The sequence below is a fragment of the Folsomia candida genome, unplaced genomic scaffold (genome assembly GCF_002217175.1).
Source record: "Folsomia candida strain VU population unplaced genomic scaffold, ASM221717v1 Fcan01_Sc002, whole genome shotgun sequence".
Taxonomy (NCBI): Eukaryota; Metazoa; Arthropoda; class Collembola; order Entomobryomorpha; family Isotomidae; genus Folsomia; species Folsomia candida.
In genome coordinates, this window is record NW_019091194.1 from 936,252 (window position 1) to 953,317 (window position 17,066).

The 17,066-nt window shown below is 37.8% G+C and overlaps 7 protein-coding genes across 8 annotated transcripts; 2 read left to right on the forward strand and 5 right to left on the reverse strand.

Moving 5' to 3' along the window:
• Positions 1-68: 68 nt before the first annotated feature.
• On the reverse strand, positions 69-1,979 carry LOC110843693. 2 transcript variants are annotated; one of them, XM_035848295.1, is made up of 4 exons: positions 1,732-1,979; positions 1,306-1,664; positions 881-1,194; positions 69-561 (listed from the first exon to the last, which is right to left on the reverse strand). In XM_035848295.1, the coding sequence occupies exons 2-4, from the start codon at positions 1,542-1,544 to the stop codon at positions 173-175; spliced, it is 942 nt and encodes a 313-aa protein (XP_035704188.1). In that variant the 5' UTR covers positions 1,545-1,664; positions 1,732-1,979; the 3' UTR covers positions 69-172. The 2 variants fall into 2 exon arrangements, with proteins under 2 accessions (XP_035704188.1, XP_021945408.1); XM_022089716.2 differs by having other exon boundaries at positions 1,306-1,978.
• A 795-nt stretch (positions 1,980-2,774) lies between these two features.
• On the reverse strand, positions 2,775-5,383 carry LOC110843688. The gene is made up of 3 exons (XM_022089709.2): positions 3,911-5,383; positions 3,481-3,641; positions 2,775-3,205 (listed from the first exon to the last, which is right to left on the reverse strand). The coding sequence occupies exons 1-3, from the start codon at positions 4,695-4,697 to the stop codon at positions 2,897-2,899; spliced, it is 1,257 nt and encodes a 418-aa protein (XP_021945401.1). The 5' UTR covers positions 4,698-5,383; the 3' UTR covers positions 2,775-2,896.
• A 1,578-nt stretch (positions 5,384-6,961) lies between these two features.
• On the reverse strand, positions 6,962-8,100 carry LOC110843696. The gene is made up of 3 exons (XM_022089719.2): positions 7,851-8,100; positions 7,555-7,776; positions 6,962-7,481 (listed from the first exon to the last, which is right to left on the reverse strand). Exons 1-3 carry the CDS (start codon positions 7,887-7,889, stop codon positions 7,155-7,157), a joined length of 588 nt encoding a protein of 195 aa, XP_021945411.1. The 5' UTR covers positions 7,890-8,100; the 3' UTR covers positions 6,962-7,154.
• A 131-nt stretch (positions 8,101-8,231) lies between these two features.
• On the reverse strand, positions 8,232-9,736 carry LOC110843692 (ubiquinone biosynthesis protein COQ9-B, mitochondrial). Its single transcript, XM_022089715.2, has 4 exons — positions 9,577-9,736; positions 9,088-9,459; positions 8,678-8,994; positions 8,232-8,600 (listed from the first exon to the last, which is right to left on the reverse strand). Exons 1-4 carry the CDS (start codon positions 9,599-9,601, stop codon positions 8,361-8,363), a joined length of 954 nt encoding a protein of 317 aa, XP_021945407.1. The 5' UTR covers positions 9,602-9,736; the 3' UTR covers positions 8,232-8,360.
• A 677-nt stretch (positions 9,737-10,413) lies between these two features.
• Positions 10,414-12,911, reverse strand: LOC110843694 (RNA-binding motif protein, X-linked 2). The gene is made up of 3 exons (XM_022089717.1): positions 12,752-12,911; positions 11,125-11,410; positions 10,414-11,044 (listed from the first exon to the last, which is right to left on the reverse strand). The coding sequence occupies exons 1-3, from the start codon at positions 12,763-12,765 to the stop codon at positions 10,562-10,564; spliced, it is 783 nt and encodes a 260-aa protein (XP_021945409.1). The 5' UTR covers positions 12,766-12,911; the 3' UTR covers positions 10,414-10,561.
• LOC110843691 (tetraspanin-18) lies at positions 11,630-12,758 on the forward strand. Its single transcript, XM_022089712.2, has 2 exons — positions 11,630-12,079; positions 12,137-12,758. The coding sequence occupies exons 1-2, from the start codon at positions 11,645-11,647 to the stop codon at positions 12,671-12,673; spliced, it is 972 nt and encodes a 323-aa protein (XP_021945404.1). The 5' UTR covers positions 11,630-11,644; the 3' UTR covers positions 12,674-12,758.
• Positions 12,912-12,940: 29 nt separating the features above from the next.
• On the forward strand, positions 12,941-16,882 carry LOC110843681. Its single transcript, XM_022089694.2, has 6 exons — positions 12,941-13,178; positions 13,268-13,705; positions 13,767-14,027; positions 14,102-14,441; positions 14,512-16,099; positions 16,188-16,882. The coding sequence occupies exons 1-6, from the start codon at positions 13,139-13,141 to the stop codon at positions 16,434-16,436; spliced, it is 2,916 nt and encodes a 971-aa protein (XP_021945386.1). The 5' UTR covers positions 12,941-13,138; the 3' UTR covers positions 16,437-16,882.
• The last annotated feature ends 184 nt before the right edge of the window (positions 16,883-17,066 follow it).

Consider the following 17,066-nt stretch of genomic DNA (forward strand, 5'->3'; position numbering starts at 1 on the left):
AAATATGATGCATTAAAATGTAAAATTTTTGCGAGTATGCAAAAATGAGCATCTCATTAATTTAAGAATTCATATGAAGTGCGAAATCTTTATTAAAAAATAACAGTACCAAAATTTCAGTAATAAAATTAAAAATATTACTGAGTCAGTAAATCTATAAGCTAAAACGTATCTAAATTACAAGATTTTTCCCCACGGTGCCTCTATACTTGACTCCGCGTATAGAAGGGTCCGGGTCAAACGACGAGTTTTCCGACCCCCCGAGATGATTTAGAGACGTTGACGAAGACGCGGCGGAGGACGAGTCAGACATAAACAGACCGGAAACGCCCATTTCTTGAACTTGGATCCCTTCTCCGAAGTAGGTCTCGATTGCTTCGTCTTCATTATTTCCGGTTCTGTTTGTCGTGTTGTCCCCAAATCTGGGAAATTTGTTGGTGAACAGGGTCCGAAATCGTCGCATGACTTCGGAAGGAGTGTAAAGTTGAAGAGATTGTTTCAAAGATCGGATCAATTTTCGCCCATAAAGTCGCGTCGCTTCTTGACGTTGATCGTTCGTCACTGTACAAAATTATATACAAATATTTGAGTCAGAAAATTTTAATTTATTACAAAATTCAAAAAGTTGAAGCATGTATTTTTTAATGAGTTGATTGATTAGAAATATATACAAATTCTTATCGAGCAAACTGCACAAAATTGTTTGAGTCAAAAAATTTGTTAGAAAATTCCTAAATTCAGTTGCAACGTTTTATTTAAAGAAGAAACGGAGTTTTTGATTAGAAATATGTACAAATTCCTGTCATGCAAACATCAAAATTGCATTATTTTATTGCGTCAAAGTGTAAAATATAACACAACTATGTGACCTTTGACATACCCTGACGATCATCCAAATATTCCAACTCTTCCATCCAGGAGATGACAAAGAGACGGTACTGCAAGTACTGGTAATACGTCCCTCCATTCAGATAGCTGGGGGCTCCCTCGTTCCCCATCAAGCTCAACGTCCTCAGCCGTCCACAGCCCCTCCCAAGCAGCGGAATGAAGGGGTGGAGGTTCGAGATGAGGTTGTTATTCAACCAGAGCGTGCTCAGAAGTGGGAGTGGCGGAAAAGCAGAATTTTCAGAGACGCAGTTGTGGTCCAAAATCAGAGTCGTGAGAGAGGAAAAGTGAGACAGAAAGTCCAAATTCCTGGAAATTTGTGGAGTTTTAAGACCGAATTTTTCTCGGTCGGACTAATTTTCGAACAGTTTTTTTTTGTAAATGTCTGGATTTTTTTAAACATGAATTTTGAAATCTTACGAAATCGAATTATGCGACAAATCCAAAATTTCAATAATCGGGCCATAATCTGAGAGGAGATTTACGGGGGGATGAATAAGGCCTTCATAGGCAAGGGTGAGACGGCGTTCCTCCGTTGAAACAATGTCCCCAGAACGGTACGAAGTTTCCATTATTGCAGCTAAGAACTGGTTATTGTCCTCGTTAATGTCCCGACCTAATTCTTCTCCTCCTTCCGAAGTATCTCTCACTGACGACATGATTTTCTTCTCCTCCCAGTTTTATGGGGAACCTTTTTAATCCAATTTCCAACTGCGGAAATTTTCCGAATCAACAATTAACCAATCGATGAGATGACCCCATCACCGCCCAGAATAGGACTATTTAACAAACTAGTTATTATTATGACTGAGAGACTTGTTGTTTATGCGTTAAATATTTCCATACGATTGTTGTTTTAACGGTTTTACGCATTGAAATCTAAATCAGCCCAGTTTTAGCTGGATGACAGAGTACAGTGATTCAGTCGTATTTATCCATGTCGAGACAATTCGAGGTTAATATTTTATGCAGTTGTTGTTCTTTTGTAATCCGTTTATGTTTATGCAGATGGTATTTAATTAGTAAATCTTGCCATGCTGTAATGTAGCAATTAAGACTGACTGAGGGGTAAAAAACAGCACAGGTGGTCAAGGACTCGGAATGACATTCTCTGATCTAAAATCGCGTATCATACGAGGTACATATTCACGCTACGTATGTACTCCAGTTACAGATAATGCAATTGCAATTGTATGTATTTGTTGAGTATTCACCTGTGTAGAATCAAGTATTGATATTTATGGTGTAAAATCAAGGTGTAATTGTGTAATTGATGATAAAAAGGTGCAGTTGATGAGACGGGTTGGACAAGTTCAACTTTTTGTCGTATACATATACATATGCTGAAATATATTTTAGAGATCTCTAGTCACGATTATGAATATGTGGTCTTTGGGAGCAGTTAAAGTTAAATTGATGATTGGCAATTAAAGTTGACAAAAAGGATTCGCATATATTTGTAAAGTTTATACTTTACTTTATTAATTGCAACCAATCAATGGTTGGATGGAGTACAAAATTAGGATAAAACGATATGCTTATTATCTAGATTTAAATAATTATTAATCACAGATAATAACTGAATTGTGGACAAAATTTAAACGATAGTCTGCCAGATGACCTATTATCGTGTTGGTATGTATCTTAATTTTATGCTAACTATTTATATGTTTAATTTTATTTTATTCTAAGCGTGACCAGCACACTAGATGAAATATGTAGGATAAAAGTAATAGCATAAGTGTGACAAATTCCCGAATTTGCACAAATTATCTATTAGCCACTAAATATAGGTGAATTAACTTTTACGAAATGAATAAAATCGACGAAACTAAAAATATTACGCACCTTATGTCATAAGTAAAGATTAGAAAGTTACTACTCATCGAATTATAAAATTAATATAAAATATTTATTACGCGCTATTATTATTATCATACAAACAAAAGGGAATTGTGCTTAGCATTCAATCGACTTGTATAATTAATTATCGCGCTAATTTAATTACAATTCATTTAGTCGTTGAATCTTCTATACAGGAATGTCGAGATAATTTAATTAGTTCTCCACCCGACCTATTTTGAATTTCTCCTCCTATTTCATGGTTTTGTTGAAATGGTAGGATCCGCTCCGTGTAAACCTTGTCTCGGTGTGCCAGACTAAAAATATTTCCGAGAGCTTCTTCCGTTTGGCAAATTCTATCCTTAAAACGGGCCTGATTTATGAAGAAGAACTTCCAGTAGGAACGATCCTCTCGGGCTTGGGGGTCATCTTCAAATTCTATGATTTGTACCAAGTCTGCCTCATCTTTGAACTGAACCTGGAAATCAAAGGGAAAATGATTAATTGAATATGTTTTTGTAAGCATGTCACGAGACATGAGATTCCATGAGGAATTACTAAATTGCATAATCATTCCTGCAATGACAAGGCAGGTTTACAAGAGGACGATAATGATGATGCAAAATAATAACATTTTACGACACACAACGTCACAAAAATCAATGCCCTCTTTCACATTGAGCTTGTTTTAACGATGTGACGTAATTTTCCAGTAAAATCGATATTCTATTTTATTTTATTTTATTTTATTACCTTCCGCATCCTTTCTGAAAAAACGGCGTCGTGGTCAATGTTTTCTTCTTCGAGAAGAGTTTCAGGTACGGAAGTAGGTTTTTTATTGTTGCTTAGCTTGTTGCACCCCTCGGCCAATTTCGTTGTCATCCAGCAGTGTCCTCCACCAACTCCACCGACTCCTGCAAAAGTTGTCAATTTGTTATTAGTCTAGTTAACATTTCATACATTTACTAAATGCAGTCAAAATTATTTTTAAGACGCATTTTCAATTCATCTTGCTCTGTTTAAGGCGTCTGAATGGTACTTTTTAAATGTGAAAAATATGACTGGAGCCAAGCGTCCATTCAGCATGCATGACAATTTCATACATATTGAATTTCATATAATATGGACATAAAATTGCCATATTTTCTTACATATAATCAATCAAAGTAAAAAAAAGACTCACCATTACAGAGAAATCCAATCCCAAACGCTCTGATTTTCAACCCCTTCAATTTTGTCAGACTAGAAGGCTGTTTTGGCGACAACGTCGTACAAGTTGTCGTAGATTGGAGACAGGTAAAGGAAAACGGCTCAGCATCGTCACGAAACATGATACAATCATCGTCCTCGTCGTCATCATCCGCCATTGCGCCAGGTCGACAACACCCATCCACGGCGTCTTCCTCGTCTTCAGTTGTACTATCATCATCACTATCTTCTTCGATATCCTCCCAGTCCGAGTCCGGTCCAGGGTTGGAGACCACGTCGTCATCTTCCCCGTCGGAAAGTGACGTCTTGGAAGAAGAGGACATTGTTCGTTTACGAGATTTATATTTACACAAAGAAGGTGAACTATTATTAGCGACGACGACGCTTTCCTCTTTAACAGGGTTATCTCCTACTACTACACCATCACAAAGGTCCTCCTTATTACTAACGGCGGCGAATAGCCGCTGGTGAACATCACAGTCTGTCGCCATCATTATCGGAGAGGGGGCAGGCGACGTAGATTCTTCTTCTTCTAATTCTAACAAAGTGCTGCTCCTACCACTGCTGTAACATATATCGTGATGATAATCACCTCCTTTGATAACTTGAGATCCCACCATTTTAGGAAATATTTGTCGTTCTTTTCTCTCATAAAAAAACTGGGTGGGGGCATACAAGGGACAACTTGGGACATTATAATTATTATTGTTATTGTTCTCTAATACTGATCCTATGAAAAGATGAGAAATCAGCAGATGCATAATTCGACACGTTAAAACTTGATTAATTTTACTGCTTTTCACTTTCTTCTCCTTCAGAGACCGATTCTTTTTATCGATTTATCCACGTTAGTGAAAACACTTTCAACATTTTATAGGTTTTTGACAAAATAATTGTGTTAGATTCGAAGTTTTTTAGGAAATTTCAAACAATTTGAGGAATATTTTCTGTTTTGTGTGTATTCTGTTGTGCTTTGAGAGAGTGAATAAGGCTGATTTTATGAAGGCTGATGCAATATCCCACCTACCTTCAGAACCACCACCACCATCGTCCACCACCAGAGGGGCCAAAAGTGACGTCACGTCGTCAAAAGACAAGCACACGAGTATCTTTATCTGTACTTTTTGCGAGGGGAGGGCCGGTACGAGGATGCATTTTGGTAGAAACTTTCAGAATTTTTGAAGAGGAGAAGGACATCATGAGGGGGGTGGGGAATTAAAAATTGTAAATTTTGTGGGGCGACATGGTGTCGCCACTGGGAAGAATTAATCCCTCCAATAATATTAGGGGCATGGCGACAAATGATGTCGTGGCGTTACACGTAAGATTTTTCTTCTCGCGAAGTCATGGGGACGGCGACGACGTAGTTTTAGAACGTTGGATGATTTGGATTTTAATTGTGGGTTTATTTGGGCAACACGCTTTATGAACATGCCAATTGTTAACTTGAACTTGTACTTAATTATTAAGGCATTTAGTTAAATGTATGTATGCACATTGTGACGCTACTTCCTTAAATAAGATAATGGGGGTTATTACCTTATTTGCTGTAATGTGGACTCGTTAGTATAGGTACAGCGAATGCATGCAGTTATTGGATGTTCATGCAAACTATTTAAGTGTATATATATACATCTGTGTTAACTTTAACTAATGAAGGTTATAGGTCTCATCAATTAACCAGTTTCACGAGGTTGGTCTGTTGTCCTGTCTCCAACAGTTTTTTCCATAAAATTCCAGCGCTTATACAATCTATTTATTGCTGTAGATAGATAGTTATTTGGGTACACATTGTGTTGGGATTTACTCAGTCAGTTATCCTTATTCATGGGGACGGAGTGATAGCTCATGAACTTATTATGGTACATGAAACCAACCAAGATACATATTTAAAGCATAACCAGTTATTATTATATACCTAAACCCAAGCAGATTGGTTTTGGACAACTGGATAAACGAGTTATAAATACATTTCTACCCTTGCCTGGCTCAGAAACTTGACCTGATTTTGACCCAAAATAAACATTTTATTGTTTAAAGTTCGAAAGGGTTTTTAAACCCAAAATTCTTAGCCATTGGAATTAAACTGTCTCAAACTGTATAGTAATAAACTGCAAAATACATTACTTTATTTAACTTTTAAGTTTGAACCATGTTTTATCTGTAACACAGAAGACGTTTTTTTTTCGAGAGAACTCATGAATGAATCACATTGCAAAATCATAACATTTAAATTCCAAGAAATTAATGACGTGATTCATCGGTTAAGGAAGATGCGTCATCCTGGTCCATGCTTGAAGTTAAGATTTATGTAACTGTAATGGTAGAGATTTCCATGCACAATTTGTGCAGCACGAACACTATTACGCAACAGATTGTGCATGGCGTATTGGTATTCCGAATGATGAAGAAAGGGTTAGAATGTTTGGGAAGGATGGAGGATGTACACAATTTAACATCCACGTGAGTACATAAACCTAAAATTAAAGTATGCTTTACGTGACGGAAGAAGCGTCGTCATCACTTTCTTAATCTCATGGTTGTATTGTTTACGACGACATGTTTTGTGTTTACGACGGTAAAAGGATCGTTTTGTTATGGTTTTGTTATAAGGGTTTTGTTGATCTTGTTGATGTGCATAGATTTGTACACCAGAGAGACGAAGAATTTCATGACTAAACAGTCTCATGATTTAGTTTGACTATATGTATGCATATGAAAATCCTGAAAATCTGACATGTATATAAATCTGCCATAGAATAACAGAAATCTGCCTGCAATAACAAAAATTGTCAAAAATGTCACTGGAAAATATTACATGGTCATAGTCTAATTTCAAGATAAATGCTATTATGTTATGATGGAGATAAGTGTTTTAAGTACATCCAATTGTATATCCAATTGTTTGAACGGCATACTATATGTAATTCGATAAATGGATGCAACAATAATTATAGGAGCACTGCTCTCCAAAATCTGTAGATATGTGAAAACTGAATAAATATTAGCAAATCCATGCAACAAGTGAATTATGTACATACTTCTTTTATTACTGGTACACACATGCACCATTAATAAAATCCATGCAGAGAGTATGAACATGTACATATTTATTCGTTAATAGTCAATAAATAATTGTCTCGTTAAATGATTACGGTTCGACGTTCATTAATAAATTAATAAATAATGTGGTTTAATTAGTAGGCATAACATGAAATTTACACTTTTACTTTATTATTGGTAGCTTCTGTCGTAGCATTTGCACCACCACGCCCCATAAGACTGCCTAGACTGGTAATGCCACTCCTCATGGTGCTGATATTCGTGAGGAGTGATCTAAAGATGTCTGATACCGTGGTCGAGACGCGTTCCGTACTTCGGCCCGTGTAAGATTGGATAATTCCGCGAATATTTCCGCTAAAAAGGTTCTGCAAAATGTTTTCGATGTAATTCGTGTCCGCCGCTTGTCGCCATCCTTTCTCCGGCTGGTCGGAAAGGATGACATCGACCGAGTCGCAGTTTGACATGGCGTTAGTGATGATATTCTATAATAAAAAAGGTGGTTCAAATTTTTAAGTAATTTTAAAAATTAGAATTAGTATATATCGTAATTTTTACCTCTGTTAGCGTTTTCTTCATGGCGTAGTCATCCGCATTGTCCTTAGGATTAGAAATTTGGGCCAAAATCGAATCCTGCAAGGCTTGAGTCCAGTCCGAACCGTCCTGAGATTTGAAACTGCATAAAAACTGTAGATTATTTGCCAGCATGTTCTGTCCCTCCCAGGAGACTTGGGAGGTGAACGTTCGCCCATTTTTCGGAAGTATATTTCCTGTTATGGTCTAAAATATTCGGTTAAAAATCTTTTAAATTTATATGTCCTTATATGTCCTAAAATAATAAAATGCGTAAATACCTGGATGACGAGAAAAGTTACTAGAACAGGGCGAAGCATTTTGTTTATGAAAAATAAAAATAAAATATTGCAAGCAGAAAAACTAACTTAATGGAATTGGTACGTGAATTATTGGTAATTATTCTGGACGGAACGTTATTGCATCCTGTAAATGTGCAACTAATAATGACAGGTTTTGGGTATAAAATAGATTAGAAAACAATGGAATATATCCAGAATTGACCACCTGGATTCATGAAAAATGCATGTTCTGTTATGAGATGCGACCCCACATCGAGGAAGAACAATTATTGCAGAAATAGGTCAACATGCACAAATCGTCCATGCAGAGAGAGTTACATACATGATACACACAAGAAGACCAGGCAGGGTGCCAACAAGTAATACTAGGAAAATGATTTTATTGTCTTGAAGAACATGTCCAATAAAATAATTAATTGATGGTACGAATCCGTCATGCATACCTCCTATATACTAAATATTTACGTATTTTTTGTATAATACTCATCATCATCTCTTAGCATTTCGTCCAATCAAATTCATAAACGTAGTGACTCCAACGTGTAACAATTCCGGAAGTGGGACTCCCATCGGATTTAGTTGACCTTTCCCATACTTGTCAAACTCTTGGCACCTCCTCTCTAAAAACTTCCACGTTTCCAAATAACCCTCCGACCCGTCTTGAACCAGGGTGAGCTCGGTAGAGACAAAGATTGCAGCGATTCCCATCCGCTTCGAGTACCAGTTGAGCTGAATGAATATAAAAATTAGTATGCAAATTAGCTTGCTTAACTTAATTATCACGAGCTGTAATTATAATTACTTACATCCGCCGAAGAATCCTTAAGGACGTGGTGCGCAATACTATCTGAAATTTCCATAAGGAGTTTGACCGACTTTGGGAGATGTTGTGGATGAGAAATGATGGCGATTGCTTCCGAATACGTGGGCGCAAATGGGACAACTTTTCGCAGTCTGCATTCCAAGGCGTGCTGCAGAGTTAGAGGTGCCGTGGCATCATCGCCCTTCTTGGACGACACATACTCCTCGAGTTGACGATTACTTTTAGAAATGAAGTAATGGACGAGGTCCGCATCAGTAAATAGAGATCCTGCCGCGGAGGATAAGCCGGCTTGTTCAGCAGCTAAAAATAATTACAATAAATAATGCTTAGCAAGTCTTCCTAATTATTCCGAGTTTAAATAAAATAAATTGTATCATTTTTATGTTTTCTTACCTTTTGAAATCGCTTCCGTACTCCACCCACAAGTAGAAACGTGGGTAAGCGCTAATTCTAGCAGATCCCCTTTAAATCGTTCCTCTTCCTCGGAGGCAGCTTCTTCCTCCGCAGTGTGACCACTATTTCCGCCACCACGTCCATCATTAAAACCCAAAGATCCACTGAAATCTATAGGGTTTGAGTCGAGAGGGGTGGCTATCGTTTGAGAATGTTGATATCTTTGGTGACTAGATGTACTGCCGGATATTGGGGATGATGATAACGTCCTCCTGACATTTTTATGATGAATACAGAAGGATTTTGTAGGATTTGATGACAACAAAGACCGGCTAATTGTGGTCTTGGAGGTTGATTGTAAGTGAGGAATACCTGAAATAATTTGATCAGAATTTAGAAATTTTAAAAGGAAGTGTTAAAGTAGATAATTCGTGATAAGTTGCATTGTGCAAAAAGATCAAATGAATTAATAATACAAGAACCACTTACGGATAAGTTGGCGAATCAGTGTCATTTTTAATAGGTACCGATGGGATGGTAAAGAAAATTTTGACAATTTCAATACAAAAATTGATATTTTCACTTTTCAGTATTATTTTATTTATGTTCAACTTTTCCCACATCATGAGATCATGTCAAACTTCGAAGCCGGTATGAAATGATACAGGCAAAAACCTGCAATATTTTCATTATTTTTTCAGAATCGCTTTTTATACAAGTGCTAATAAATAATAGAGAATCTATCATAATTTCTAATTTGCAATTTTACATCGTAGAGTGTAATAAATTTCAAGACGGATTGTATTCAAGAATCATATGTAAAAAAATGTTTATACGTAAATTCATAAACTTTTGTACCAATTTTATTTGCTAAATTTAAGATTAGGCATTATAATGAAAAGGTGATATATATATATAATTGAGCAGTTCTGATTCTGAAATGTGCTCTTCGAGTACTATCAGAATCGGATGTGCGATCTATGAATGGGAATTAGAGCAATTTGCTGGCGATATGAATTTTTCACAAATGCAGCCAATAGTTTTGCACGCTGTGCAATTTTGTACTAATTTTATGTTTGCATGTACGCATTATGCAGCCTCATATTCGCATGCATGCAATGCAATTTATGCCAAATTTATGTAAGTGCGGTTTATCAATGAACTAAATATTTTCTCGTAAAAATTGAGAATGGAGAACAATTGCCAAAATCGAACTATGATTTACGGCACACGACAAATAAATTACGCAAGTACTACACACACGTACACAATACACGTACATGCATACATAAGGATATTAATTAAAAAAATTTACAATTGAATAAATTCCTTTGTGTACGGTGACCGCTTTAATGTACTTCATACGAGAAAATAGTCAACTATGTATTCAATCTTACAAAATTTCAAAATAGTTTTAAAAGTGTTGTACAATTAAATAACGATAAAAAATAATAACTAATGACAAACTAGACTATTACTTTCTCTTTCTTCGGTTACGATCGGACTCGCTTTCATTGCTAGAATCAGATTCACTGTCACTGCTGCTACCACTGCTGCTACTTTCCTTCCTTTTATTCTTCTTGTTTTTACTAGAAGATGACGAGTTTTTAGATTTTTTAGATTTCTTAGACTTGGATTTTTTGTGTTTTCTATCCTTCTTGGCCTTTTTAGCTTTTTTGATGTCTTTCTCATCGTCACGTTTCTTCTTCTTCGGAACAGCGTCTCTTTCCTCTTTTTTGATCTTCTTAATTGGTTCGTAAGGAAGGAGGTAATCGTCATCATCGCCTCGCTCTCTCTTAATACTGCTGTTTGACGGGGGTGGTTCTAATCCGGGAAGCTGGACGCCAGGACCGCACCCCGTAATGTGCAGGTTTCGAGTCACATCGTCCAATTTATCTGAATCCTTGGGCGGTTTGTAATCTTTGACGTGATCCACGCGAATAGTTCGTCCCGAGATCTGGATACGAAAATAGCATGAGAAGTTTTATGCATCAGTCAATTTATCTTGATCTTGACTAGTTTTTAGCACGTGCATACCTTGATCGCGTTAAAGTTATCTACTGCTAAAATAGTCGATTTCTGATCCTCATAGCACAGGAATCCAAACCCTTTCGACTTTCCGGTCACCTTGTCACGAATCAGGTTGAGATTCACGGGTTCTCCGTACTGTGAGAAAACGGCGATGATATCCCCCTCGGTCAGGTCATAAGGCAAGCCGCCTATAAATATCCAGGCGGAATCGCGATACTCGTCATGCCAGGAAGTCTTCCCATCGTTATATTTGAGCTCACGCTCACTCAGTTTGGCAATGTTTCTGACATTTCTGAAACGTTGTAAAGAATAACAAGTCATTATTTGTATAGTAAATTCAAATGGACAAGTCCCATCAAAACCACAAAAAATAACCACAAATGATACGGAAATGGCAGTCAGAAATACTCACTAGGAAATTCCTAAAACTATAATTTTCCTCCTATTTTTATACACCAAGACTGCAGCTATTTCCTGGAATATTTGCATTCCAAAATTTTCTTGTGTCTTATCTCAGTCTCTTAAAATGAATCTGGTAAAACTACCCTTTCTTCTGATCAACCTGGTCTTCCTAATCTTATCCCTTGCCCTGATTGGATTTGGGATTTACGTTCTGACCGATGAGACCATAATCGATAGGGTGATTTCATTATCAAATCTGACCGAAATACTAAAACTCTCCCCCACGGGACATCATAATGACCAGCCGTTTAAGGATGATGCTGATCAGAAGAATAAGTCAACCAGTGACGACGATGGATTCCTCCACCTTCACGGTTTCACTGATCCGATAAGCTTTCTCCTCATTTTCATCGGGGGGCTACTCTTCATCCTGAGTTTTATCGGGTATTGTGGAGCAATAAAGGACTCGAGATGTCTTGTTGCCCTATTTGGCGTGGTGTTAGGGCTCGTATTTGTAGCGGAAGTGGGTGGTGTGTGCCTCTACTTTTTCCTGTTTAAGGTTCGCTTGATTTATGAATTTTAAGTAATAAGATAACAAATTTCCTATGCATTTCAGCCTGACATAAAATCCTACCTCACCGAAGGAATAAAATCCCACTACAACCCAGATCCACACCCTACCGGTCCAGGGACAAGGCTAACGGTGATCATGGACTATTTAATGATTGAACATAACTGCTGTGGAATTAATAGCGATGCAGATTTCGCCCCCGTTTATGATCGAAGACATCTCAGCCACCAGCAAATTCCGGAGGCGTGCTGTCGCCTCAATATCACAAATTTTAGAGAAGTCAACCAAATCTATGAGAGCATTTTGATGTCATCGAATACCAAAGCAGATGAAATTAACCCAAACTTTATTCGAAATCGGGGCGAACTCTTGGAATTTGCAGACGACCCGAATTGCATTTCGGGACAAAGGACCACAGACTCTGCATATTTAGGCGAAGAAAATGGATGTTTCAACAAAATTTCAACGGACTGGGGGACATTTATCATAATTTTCGGGGTGGTTTTAGCCATCTTGCAATTAAGTGGGGTGGCATTTTCGGTCTTTGTTTTTAGAGCGGCGTACTACGACTTTCACTCGTAGAGGATTGATTGATGACGATTTTTGTTTAGTAGATATTTCGACCTTGTAATTAATTAACTTAATAAAAACTTTACTTACGTTAATGGATTCATTCTTCTTGCTTTTGTGATTTGCTTCTACTTGAAACAAGACTCTTAATCGTTATTATACTGTTTCAAAATTAACTTAATGTTTTCGTAAAATAACTTTAATTCGGAATTTAAAAAAACGACAACTTCTGTCTGTCATCCGTTTGTGAAGTGTAAAGAAAACGTGAGCTGTGTTAGCTCAACTCGCGCTGTTATGGATTGAGGCCGAATACCGTTTTTCCTGAGATTTGGATTTTGATATTTTTTTTAGATAAAGAAAATTTCTTTTTGTGTGATTTAAAAATCCAATTTTACACTGGAAAACGGCGTAGTTAGCGTGGGTGGGTGTGGTCACGATTACAAAGCAACGAAAACGTGACCAGTCGATGCAGGAAGGATGACGAGCTTGACCCATTTAGAAGAAGGTTTGATAAATGGTAAATATTTTTTGTTAATAAACACTTCAAGCTGGATGGAATTAACATCATAAATATCATAATTATTAATCATTAATCATTCATTAAAGGGGACGATCTCATAAACCTGGGTGCTCCTGCTAATGGCGAAAATGGACCAGCACCAACACCATCAACATCAGTAAGTTATGGCTCGTCGTCAACATGTTCTCAAGGACAGCCTCCTCCTCCCCCTACTCCTCTCGTCAGGGTTATGGTCACAACCACCACTCCCACACAGCCGAGCACTCTCACCTCCACCGGACAAATGGGGCCACCACTAATTCCTAAACCCAAACCGAAACGATGGGTGTCAAGAAACAAGTATTTATTGGGGTCGCTTTCTCTATCAGATGACGACGACGAAGAACGAGGGCGAACCAAGGGAAAGGGAAATAAAGGCAAGACGAATAAAGGACAACAAGAAAATACTTGTTACGTGTGTGATCTCTGCGATGGAAAGTTTAGTTCGAGTTCAAGCCTTCAAAAGCATCAACGCGTTCATACAGGTTTGTTCTACTTAATTCTACCTTTATGAATTAAAATTAACGTGGAATTTCTTTACTTTAGGAGAACGACCCTTCGAGTGTACAATCTGCAGTAAACGGTTTGTCACAAAATTCGCTCTGGAACGTCACGCGATCGGGCACGATCCCAATTCCTCTAAGGCCATCGTTTGCAGTATTTGCGATAAACGGTTCTCAACCAAGGAATGGTTGGTCATTCATGTTCGAAGCCACACGGGGGACACGCCTTTCAATTGCGACGCGTGCGAAAAGAAATTTACTAGTCAGAGCAGTCTGAATCGCCACGCGCTTACCCATAAGAGTGGTAAAACAAATAATTGACACTTTTTAATGTCTGGAAAATAAACTGATTTACATTTTTTTTTACTTTTGTTTCAGAGAAGGGTTATCTTTGTCAAGAATGCGGCAAGCTTTATCAAAGTAGTCAAGCGATGCGTGTACATTTAGAGAGTCACGGTCACGGACCGGAGCGGAATTATCCCTGTCCCAAGTGTCGCATGAGATTTAGGAGAGCGTTGGATTTACAACGGCACTCAATGACACATCGAGACGTACAAATGCTGCCCTGTCCTCTACCCTCTTGTGAACACCAGTTTCGCCGAAAGGACAATTTGCTCAGACATCTGCAACTTACTCACAACCAAACGAGGGAAGAAGCTCATGAAACTTTTAATATGTTGAATACCAGTAGTAGTAAAACCTCCGAATGCAATGATAGGTAAGTAATTAAACAGATAACATATCATTATATTAGTTTATGCGAATATTTAACGATTTAAACTCTTTAGTGATAGTGCACCAGGTTCCGTCTCTGCAAGTTCTGACAATGAAATTCCATCAGCACCAGCTTCCTTGAATGGTATAGACGAATCTCCACGAACGACGGGGGGAAGAAGTAATCGCAGAAAAAATAATCAAAACACGACGAAGACTAGAGTAAAACGGTCACAAAGGAAGAACACAACTGTACAAAATCCAAAATCAAGAAAACGTAAAAATCCACAAGTGCAAAGTTCATCACCACCACCAGCAGCGGTATCGGAAGACCCAGATTCCTCACTTCAGTCAATTCCTATTGAAGAAAATATGCCAGAAATTACAACATTATTGGATCCCAAATGTACCCAAATTCCTGTCCAACCAACAACCATGACTCCACATACGGCTCTCATAGAAGATACAACTTACCCACCAACGAAAAGTGTCACCACATCAGTCATTATGATGGCAAAATCGACATCGTTAAATAATAATACATCGTCTCAACAACAAAATCATCCCTACCATCACCGGAAGAAGTATAAACGTGCCAATGAAGACACTACGACGAACACCGAGCTGGATGACGATATTAATTATGATAACCATCCCAAAAGTCCCTCATCGAACACGCTATCCCTCCAGGTCCCCTATCCAACCCGGAATATCTCACCCGGACAAGAGTACATCAACTATTTGAACAATTTAAACAATCCGATCGCCTACAGAGTCCGGGATAGGTCGTCATCCTTTCAAAATCGTCAATCCCTTGGGATCAGTAGCAGTAGAAATTATGGTCAGAATAATTCAAATCGAATGGAACCTTCTTACCCAAAAAAGTATTCGGAGCATGAGGTGTCATACAATTCCAAAGAAAATCAAAATGATAATAACTTTTCAGACGTAATGTCCACTAATCAACAAATCAATATCCACCAGACCGGAAATCCTGACACTTTTACCTTTCAAGGCAACAATTATGATATATCTGCCTCCGCTGCTCCAGGATACTTTCAACCTCCTCAGATCCAATATCAACTTGCAGATTCTGAAATAGACCCTGGATATTTAGATTTGTCCTTGTCCTCTCCCCCCGATTCAATGTACGACAGGAGAAACAATTCTTCCTTCCCACCCTCCTCTTCGATGAGATCATCATCATACTCTAACGGATCAAACCTTGTACCTACCTCTTCCTATTATACGATGGAAACGAACGGTCTAAATTACGACCAACAACAGCAATTCATCTCGGAAGATCTAACCCCATTATGTTACGTTCAATCTTTGTCTCAACAAGAAAATAGCAAGGAATCTATGACTAGAAACGTGTCGTCCAACTATGACGGGGGATATTATGAGACCCAGTCGTCTTCTTCCCTCACGTATAGCGTAATGCAGCCCCTTTTGGAATCATCGGGCGACATGTATCAAAACCAGGAGATTTCTCTCACCCAACACCCTCCGCATTTGGTTGACTATATAGAAGAGAATTGTGAGCGACCCTTTAACGTTACTGTGATCAAGCGAGCTTCTGCCTCACATCAACACGAGCAACCAAATACTCAAAATGTTTTCCAAGAGTCTCATTACCAAAGACATTTTCAAGACATTCAGGTAATTCCATTATCCACTTAACATCACCAGATCCTGAGTAATTTTGTGCCAGAATTTCTTATTAATGGTGCATTTTCTCAATTTCTAGGATTTTACTCAAGTTGGATCATCATCTTCTCGACAACATATTATTTCCGAATCTTCTATAGGATTGGGTGTGGGTCCAATTAGCATCACTCTCAGTTCCAGTGAAGATGAAACCGGGCCGTCGAGCACAGGGAACAAGATCCTCTATCAGCATCCTTACCACCACGGAGGAAAGGACATGATTGTAAACCGAGATCCCAGGAAAAACTTTCTCCACAGAGAATCCAGAAATAAGTACCAACAAGATTAAGATTTTATGTACTTGAATCGGTGATTGTAATTATAAGTCGTAGTTGAGTATGATATTTTAGTATGTGTATGTTCCTTTCCCGTGATACGAGTAATCTAATCTATTTGTTTTGAAGCAGATTTACTCGGAAATTTTATATATTTCGACTTGAAACTATTTATTTATATTCAAGGCGAGATTTATTGTGCTATCTATGCAATGCGTTAATTAATTAGCTAATTAGGAGACAAGTTGTACATCTGATCCCTGATTTATTTATGGTCGAGCTCTCTCTCTCTCTCTCTCAAGTAAAGAGAAACTTGTGTTTACTGTCTCCTCTAGTTCAAATTGTACGAGACGCGTAACTATTTTGTGACGCTAATTCCAGTACGTACAAATATATACAAATATTTATGTTCCATGAGATGAATAAAATATATATACAGCTCAAAGTTGTTGAAAAGATATTATGCTTAAATAATTATTTTTTGTGAATTTAAGATTCAGAGGAAAGCGAAATGCAATATTTTAAATTTTCATCCACGTTATATAAATATGACATACATAGATTGTGAGATAATAAGTTTATAAAACTGAATCCCACGCAAAATGGCTTACTTCATACCTTGATTACATGATGCATTACAGTAC